At 36.7% G+C, this 9448-nt stretch overlaps 1 protein-coding gene across 1 annotated transcript; it reads right to left on the bottom strand.

Annotated features, from left to right (window-relative positions):
• Positions 1–1153: 1153 nt before the first annotated feature.
• On the bottom strand, positions 1154–5538 carry sp7 (Sp7 transcription factor). Its single transcript, XM_022675628.2, has 2 exons — positions 5338–5538; positions 1154–3481 (listed from the first exon to the last, which is right to left on the bottom strand). Exons 1-2 carry the CDS (start codon positions 5476–5478, stop codon positions 2150–2152), a joined length of 1473 nt encoding a protein of 490 aa, XP_022531349.2. The 5' UTR covers positions 5479–5538; the 3' UTR covers positions 1154–2149.
• Positions 5539–9448: the final 3910 nt, after the last annotated feature.

The following is a 9448-nucleotide window of genomic DNA, read 5'->3' as shown; positions in this document are numbered from 1 at the left end:
GTCTATAACGGGAAATGATTCAGATCTGAAAGGGTTAAATGGTGCAATGGTTACATGTGTTTAAGGTGGAAGAGTAAGTGTCACCAGAAAGTGTTTGACAAACTTCATTAAGAGTTTATTAGCATTAAAAATTAATATTTGGAAATGTTTTAGAGATAATGAAAGAGAGAGTGGCATGGATTCAGTATGCAGAATTTGGTTGTAAATTAACTTTCCAATCTGTTCTTATTTTGATGTGCTGATTATAAATTATAAATATTATAAAATAAAAAAAAAACAATAAAATATGTTATATTATATCTAATGTGTATTTTGATCCTAATTGTAAAAAAATAACTATTAACAGTAACTAGCAGTAATAATAACTAAAAAAAAAAATAGTAATTTCAAGTTTAAGCGATTTCTATGTGGTTACTATATAAGGTGTATATAAGGTTAATTGACTGAACCCGACTAGCTGATTAAAATGAACCAGCATTTGTTCTGTATTGAAATAAATATTTCAGATTAGTTTGTTTAAACCCAGCTAGTGTAGACTTTCATAATGAAACTAATTAAACACTCCACTACCCCGTACAAAGAAACACTCTGTTAACAGTGCGAGTGTGTGGCCGACTTTATTACAGATCTATTTTTTTTCCCCCTTTTCTATGGATATTTTAATGTCACTCCATCAACTGAGATATCATTTAATTTTACATTTGTCATACACAAATACATTTTATCACAATTTGTTTTTTTTTATGTGTTTTTTAGTTGTAAAATATTACTATATTGTAGTTGTAATATATTACTATTTAATGATTTGCCAAAGGTTTTGTTGTTTTATTAAAGTGAGCACAGATTCTCTACAGACACTGCCATATTTAACATACTGAGAAATGTGTAACATAAAACATAGCATGTATCAAGGTTATTTGTTTCCAACATGTACAATTCAGCAAAACACGTGCTAAAAAAAGTGTTTAGAAAAATTAAAAACTCAATTATTATTTTTTATGTAGAGAATTAGTTTGACTTAATTTCAAGTAGAAAATAAACAAAACTTAATTTGAATGCAGCACCAAAAAAATATAATTAAATTATGTGCCATATAAACATAACGGAAACAATACATCAGGTCTTATGCAGGAAAATACAGAGAACAGAGAACTTGATTTCACTTAATTTAATTTAATTAGGTGGGGAATGGAAACACTTCATGGTTTGAGTCTCATATGTACATAGTGGTAAACAAACAAAACAAAAAAAATGCAATTAAGACTACATGTCATAGAAAAATCTACTTTAATCCTTACAGTTCGGCCAAAAATCATTGTACACGGAAAGTCCATAGAACAGCCAGCAGAATCTGTAATTACGTGTCTAAAAAATAAATAAATAATCACATAAAATGAAAAGTCTTAATGCCTGGCTTTGATTCATTGTCTGTTTCTCATTTTGCCAGTAAAATGCAAGATTGTCTCTCAAATGTTCATAATTTAAGGCATAAATTAAATTTTATGTAAATAGGACATTAAATAAGACAAGCAACAGATCAACATGGAACTCAAAGAAAAGACTAAACTGTACATCTGACTCCCTCATTACAGACAAAGCAGGGCCTTCTGTAACAATCATTATGCATCCAGAAAGGCTGGTGTTTAAAATCAAGAAACTAAAATGTCTCTACATAAAATAAACATTGTAATGTATTGCAAAGGAACTGCTGTTGAGGCCCAAAATGCTGGGCAAGCCATTGAAAAAATGACAAATGATTTAACACCGGTCTGTGAATAATGTTCAGAAAATACAGAGATTAAAAATTTGACTGAACATCCTAAAAGAAACATCAGAATCTACAAAAAAAAAGCTTAGGCAAAACTTCTCTTAGGCCTCAATAGATGGCCTCCTAAACGGCTGCCTAAAAACAAATACAAAACCAGTTTTTTTTATCTCCTGTTTTCTTAAAATGTCCCTCAATGTCACACAGGAGATTATCTGTGTTAGTGGTACTCCACTTCCCTCTGAGCTGATTAACTGAGTCTTTAAGAAGACAAAAGTCATAGAACAACTACAATTTGTTCACGACTCATTTTCAATCATTTTTTTCATGTTGATTAGCACCGTATATGCAACAGTAGCTCCGCCTGAAGGCAGTTCAGACAGGTTATATCTCCAGCAGTCCACTGCTGTTCTCTACCACGTTCCCCGTGGTGTTCTTCTCCTCTCCGTTTGTTGTGTGGTCCTGGAGGCCGTTCCCTGGACCCCCAGACGGGGCCCCATTGCTGCTGGGGTCTGCAGATTCCTCCGGTGCCCTGGGCTCTGCTTCACCCTCTCCTCCTCCAGCCTTTCCCTGCAGGCCAGCCTCCGCATGCGTCTTCTGGTGCTTGCTGAGGTGGTCGCTGCGTGTAAAGCGCTTGTTGCACAGCAGGCAGGTGAACTTCTTCTCACGCGTGTGCGTGCGCACGTGACGCTCCAGCTCGTCGGAGCGTGTGAAGCGTTTGCCGCAGAAGAGCCAGTTGCAGACGAAGGGCCGCTCGCCCGTGTGCCAGCGCAAGTGGGCCTTGAGGTGGGAGGCCTTGCCATAAACCTTCCCACAGCCTGGTATGTGGCAGCTGTGCACAGGCTTCTTGCGCAGCGAGGCGGCTGATGCTCCCAGTCGCTCCAGTTCCTGACAGTTGGGGCAGTCGCAGGAGGACCTGCCGGTGCCGGTCGTGCCACCTGCATAAGCCCCAGAGCCACGGCTTGGCTTCAGGCCCATGGGGTTCTCGATGAGGCCGGTGCTGGGCACAGGTTTGGGTTTGTACATGTCCTGAGGGAGCATGTGCTGGGAAGACTGCAGGAGGTGCGAAGCGGAGCCCAGGCCCACAGAGGAGTACGGGGCTGGGTTCAGAGAGGTGAAGTCGGAGCTGTAGCTGGGCATGGGAGGGCTGAGAGAGGCCTGTGGAGCTACAGGCTGCAAGGAAGCCTGGAGACCATCCGGTTGGGTCTGGCCAGCACTCAGCCAGTTGGAGCCTGGATGGACATCCCACCAAGAGGAGGTGGCATTAGCCGGTGCGGCCGTAATGCCTGGGTGAATGCCTGCCTTGTACCAGGAGCCGTACGGGTCCAGCGAGGTGTAGACACTGGTGAGGCAATCAGCCGTGGCATGGGCTTTGGTCACAAGGAGAGAAGGGTCCTGAGAGGCTGTGGAGGTCTGGAACGAGGAGAAAGGGTTGTAGTCGGAGCTGTACGCTCCTGTAGGTGGAGGGGGGCTGCCGGTAGGAGTGAGTAGGCCTCCCCCTGCACCAAAGGAGCTGTAAGAGTCTGCAATGGCCTCGCTGCCTCGGCCATTCTTGGGTGTCTGGAGGTCGGAGGACATGCCGTAGGGTTTCTTCACTGGTGCCACGCTTCCTGTTTTGCCTGGTGTGGCCGTGTCGCGGACGGGACTGGTGCTGCCGAACTTGTTGCAGGTGGCGGTCAGCATTGCCAGAGGACTTGATCCATAACGTGTTTCCTCCTGAGGAGAAATAGAAGAGCCACAGTCAGATTTAAACCTTGTTTGCCTCTGGCTTTTTTTTTTTTTTCTACATCACCATCTAGTCGCACAACTATATACAGTAAACAAGAGTAAACACATGAGGAAACAACATTCCTGCTGGTTTCCAGACAGAAGTATGCAACAACAACCTTCACCTCAGTGATTAACATGTCATCACATACAGTTCCTGTTAAACACGTTTGTCACTGCATGGTTACCTTCAGCGCTGGAAGAGCAAGACATTGTTTTTTGAACTGCTTGTAGAAACTTTATGCTTTATGATTGTTCTGTCAATCACCTGGTCACTTGAGACACTGAATGCACGACTTTTAATCCCCAGTTATTACAATGGGTATTGTCAGGAATGCACAGGATGAAGAATTTGGAAGTGCTTTTATAACTGTTGCTGGTCATAATAACAGCTATGATTATGATCTTTATTGGCCACTATAAATGATTTTACAGCAGTCAGGGCTTTAAAAGTCTTTAAAAGTTTCTGTGCTGTGTTGATCTGGAGGATCTCAGTTGAAAAAAACTATTTTTGTGGTTTCTGATATTTCTGAATAGTTCTCAATAATCAAAATTTCCCAGAAAAAGATGTATAAAGAGCTGAACAATTCAAAACAGGTGTCCATGTACCAACAGTTTTTTACCACACATTTTATCTGCTTAACACTTTTTTTTTATTCAGTCTACAAAAGCAATCCACTTGAAATCCACTACCACCACAGTAGAACTGCTTGTTTCTTCTGGTTGCAAGTTAGCTAGCTGGCCATGGGTGCACTAATGGTCCTCGCGCTGCGGTTCACCCTGGCCCAGTCTGCTGCTCCCCTCTCCACATTCCCTGCTCCCTGTTACCACGTGGGGCTTGAAGTGAACGGTAATGCCTGCACCAAAGCCACCACCGCAGCTTTTTATTCCCTATTTCCTTCATTTTTTTTTAAGTTCAGTGGGAGGGCTATAGGAAACCTTTCATGGCCAGAACGTGTGGAGCTCTGTAATTACCCATTATTACCCATTAGGAATATGCTGCTCTAGTACAACTGGGGTCTACATTAAGCCCATCTTTCATCTACTCCACTGAAAACTAGTTTCAATTTCAATTCAGAACATTTTAAACAGCATGTCTAACAAAATGCTCTTAAATCAGCCATCCTCAGTTATTAAGCTACTGCTCTTCTTTTAAAGTGACTGCCTGCATGTTTTGGGGATTGGTGATTTATAGATCACTGCACTAATAAAAAAGTATAATTGCACAGAGCATGTGAAAGAAGAGTAACTGTTACTTTTTTAATGCATGATAATGTATTACTGTTCAATGTAAATAAAGTTACTATGTAAAATGTTGTGTTTTTGAGTAGCTTAAATTGTTTTGTACATTTTGTTCAATTAAGCAATTCTGTTAAAAATGCTGAAAGCAATTACGATCCAAGAAAACTACAAGACCAAGACTTTCTACACATTCTGTAGATTTTAGAATTAATACATTTATATAAGACGTTGCATATCATTAACATATTAGTATGTTTTGTTATCTACCAGCTCAGAAATACTACTTTTAGCTTTCTGTTGAAGAGAAAGAAAAGAACAAACATAAGGACTGCTGTTTTAGCCTATATCTGAGCATCTGAGAGTTCAGCCAAACTTTCTACACAAGTTTATATCAGTCTTACCTGCTCAGGTAAGACCACTAAGTGAGGCATGACTGCATGCAAGTGTCTTAAGTAGCTGTGTTGGTTGTTGTGAAAGTCAAGTAATGTGTGTGTGCGTGTGTGTGATAGAGAGAGAGAGATATAGAGAAACAAATAGAAAGCATGCAGTTTGCAGTTCCCTACCTCCAGAACCGAGGCGGCCATCCCTGAGGAGCAGATCCCAAAAAAAAAACTCTTGAGCTCGAGACGGCCAAGGAGTGAGCTCGCTGGCCTGGGACTCTGTGTGAAGTCACGGATGCACCGAAGGCTTCTATGTGGATTCATAGACACGCCCTCTAATGACAGGGTCGGAAACGACTGAAGCACAGCCAACGGGAGAGAGAGAGAAAGAGAGAGAGAGAGAGAGAGAGAGAGAGAGAGAGAGAGACCTCCACCCTTCCTCCCCTCCACCAGCCCAGACCAGCCCACCACTGACTCTGAAAAGTAATAGCTAATAGTAAGAATACACTGCTGAAGATATAAAAGGCTGTCCTCGTGTTCTTGTGCTGTGACAGAGAACACAGTCTGTCATTTAGCCCTGAAAATCCAAACTATAAAAACTATAAAACTCTTCAAAATGTTCAATTCCGGTTTTTATTTGACTTTTGTTTCTCTTAAGTTAAAAGCAGCAGTATTCCTGAACTGAGCGAGGACAAAAAAATCTAAAAAAAAAAAAAACGTTTGTTTTTTTTCTTACATTGAAAGCAGTAATATTTCTGAACTGAGAGAGGACAAATATTCTAAAACTGTATATTCCCAACTATAAAACTCTTCAAATGTTAAATTTCAGTCTTTTATTTGTCTTTTATTTCTCTAAAACTGAAAGCAGTAGTATTCCTGAGCTGAGAGAGGACAAAAACCCTGAAAATCCAAACAATAAAACTATAAAAGTCTTTAAATTATCAATTTCTGTCTTTTATTTCCCTTTTGTTTCTCTTAAATAGAAACCAGTAGTGTTCATGAGCTAAGAAGGAACAAAATAAACTGAAAATCCAAACTATAAAACTCTTCAAAAATGTTTCTCTTAAATTGAAAGCAGTACTATTTCTGAAGCTGAAAGAGCGCAAAAAAACAAACAACTCTTTTGTGTTTTTCTTACATTGAAAGCAGTAATATTTCTGAACTGAGAGGACAAATTCTAAAATTCCAAACTATAAAACTATACAACTTTTCAAATGTTCAATTCTTGTTTTATTTTGTCTTTTGTTTCTTAAACTGAATGCAGTAGAATTTCTGAGCTGAGAGAGGAAAAAACTCTAAAATTCCTCTAAAATATAAAACTATAAAACTCTTCAAATATTCAGTTTCTGTCTTTTATTTGCCTTTTGTTTCTCTTAAATATAAACCAGTAGTGTTCATGAGCTGAGAAATGACAAAATAAACTGAAAATCCAAACTATTAAACTCTTCAATTCCTGTTTTTATTTCCCTTTGGTTTCTCTTAAACTGAAAGCAGTAGTATTCCTAAAGTGAGAGAGGACAAAATCCCAAACTATAAAACTCTTCAAATGTTCAATTTCTGTCTTTTATTCTTAAAATGCTGTATGGCATCCACTAACAAATGTGTTGTGTGAATACATGAGCACAAAAGTTCAGACAAACTATAATTGCCTCAGGATATAGGCCTAAACACTTCCTAACAGCAAAGAACGTTGAATAAATGTCTTTTAACCCATAAAAGCCCAGACCCAGTTCTGAAAATCTAAAATGTATTATGTTAAATGAACTGAACAACTTATTTATTTTGTTTTCTTATTGTAATAAAGAGGGCAAATAACTGTTTATAATTTAGGGTTAAAATCTCAACAGTTTTATAACATGTATTTTGTTTTGTTTTTCTAGAAATCATGTCAGAACGTTATATGAAACATTAAACATTTTATTAAAATAATTAAATTGTTTGAAACAAAGCTAAAGAAGCAAAAAAAACACTGTTAAAAGGAGCTAGTTGTATCTCCAGTATGAACCCAGCACACCTAGATTCTGTAAATAAGGTCATATGAATTATCACATTTACACAATACATTGTGTGCAATGCATTCACCCACCCCTAATTATCACATCAGGGTACAACTTTTTTTGCTAATTTTAGCATAATAAAGATTCACACTGTTCTTATGTCCAATTATATATCTACTAGATACAGATTATATCTATCCAGTATCATCATTTTACTTCAGTCATTTATATATGGAGATATTTGGAGTGCATAATGATTATCATTACATTCTGGATCATCAACTTCTGTTACAAATCTGATAAAATTCTTGTACTTTTTAATATCTCAGTTTGGGGTGTGCCATATCATATTGTATGCAATAATAAAATGTAATTTTCATTTTGTTGCAGTAGTGTATTTTTTTTTTTATTGAGTTTTCTCATATCGCCAAGAGTATGGTTAACCTGAAAATACCATGAAATATCATGATATTACTTTAGGGCCATATCGCACACCCCTAATTTAGGGACTGCATGAGTTAGAGTGAAGGCCAGAGTGCTATAAGTAATTGTACACATTGTGATGCACATGTCACCATGGCTTCTTTTTGGTTGCAGTTGAATATAGAAAAACAACCTTAAAACAAGCTTTATTCAACATTTCCTTATAGGTTCTTATCATGAGTTAGTGTTTTGAATGGTTGGCCTGAGCTCATCTACTCTCACATTAATGCTTTTAGGTGAAATGTGCTTCCCATAAATAATAATAGCATAGTTTAATATAAACCATACATATAAAATTATTACATTAAATCAGCATTTAATCAATGTAAAATTTTAGTGCACAAATAAATCAATCCTGACATCAAAGATCAACATTTTTTTCAGTGTGTTAGCGTTGGAAACATTTATGTTTATTTTTATAAACCATCCTTTTTCTATCTGGGCTGTTAGCTAGCTAGTTAGCTAGCTAAGCTAACTAGCACATCATGTTAGCCACATTTGTCATCAGCCCTACAGGCCCAGCAGAATACAGTGTGAGCAAAGTAGGCTAAATATGATTAAAACAGCAGGGAGTGGAACTCTGGGTTGTTTTAGGCCTATTAAACAGATCATAAAGTTATTAAAATGCAGAGCTATTCCAGGACCTGTAAATTAGTACCGAGCCATAAAGGCCTGACTGTTAACTATCTTGTTATTCCACTTTTTCCTACTTATTTTAAAGGGCTGGGTTATAATCCAGTCCCTTTCTTACAGTGTAGGAAATATTAATGCCTCTGTTATTCAACTGAGAATTACTGTATAATAAGAATAGGGTTGTGATTTTATTTTGATTCACTGTAGCTAATGTACAAATAGTATAAAAAGCTCAGTATCTTGGAAAGTGTTTATTTGTGTAGTAAAATACTAATGGAAGTCTGGTAATCTAGTTATAGTTCTCATCATACCAACAGCTGGTTTGGTAAATAACACACAATACTGTGATTTTAATGTGTTTACCTGGATCTGTTTCAATCTGATCTGGAATTTTTACAAGCAAAAATTGACTAAGGTAAAAAAAAATAAAAATAAAATGCCTAAACCTGCAATACTATATATCTATATGTAATATCTAAATATTATTTAACTGTTAAGAAACTATATGGTAAAAGCATTAATTTTATACATTTTTTATAGTAATACAAAATAGTCTAATATAATGTAATATAATATAATATAATATTGATAATATACATTTAAATTCATTGGAATATTCATTGATAGCATAAACCATATAGAACTGATTTTATTATATAAAATATTCTTTATGTATTATGATGACCAGACTTGTTTTAAATATAAAATTGAATAAACACTGTAGGCTTTAGTTTGTATTAAATTAAACATTTAAAATATACTCACGCTGTATCATATTACTGATACTAGCACAATCATTTTTGCTCATGCTTTTGAAAATAAGATCAATAAAGGGAAAACTGTGATTCGTGTTTATGCTATAGTCAACTATTATATGGTACACAATGTGATATGAAGAACATAAAAAGGTTCCCTAAATGCTAGAAAGGGAGGAGGAGGAGTAGAAGAAGAAGCCATAGATACATAAAGTTTTTTTTTTTATTGATTATAAATTGATATATATCTACAAAGATTCTTCACTCTCATGTGGTTCTTGTGTGGTAGTTTAAAGAACTATTTATATCACTTTGAGTGTATGTAATATGCGATAAATGCAATATGGATGAATTTTGATTAGATACTGTATGCATATTGTTGCTGTCCAATGAAAAACATGGATCTCCAAAAAACAACTTTACAGA

The sequence above is a fragment of the Astyanax mexicanus genome, chromosome 5, assembly GCF_023375975.1.
Source record: "Astyanax mexicanus isolate ESR-SI-001 chromosome 5, AstMex3_surface, whole genome shotgun sequence".
Classification (NCBI taxonomy): Eukaryota; Metazoa; Chordata; class Actinopteri; order Characiformes; family Acestrorhamphidae; genus Astyanax; species Astyanax mexicanus.
This window is presented reverse-complemented; position numbering and strand designations above follow the sequence as displayed.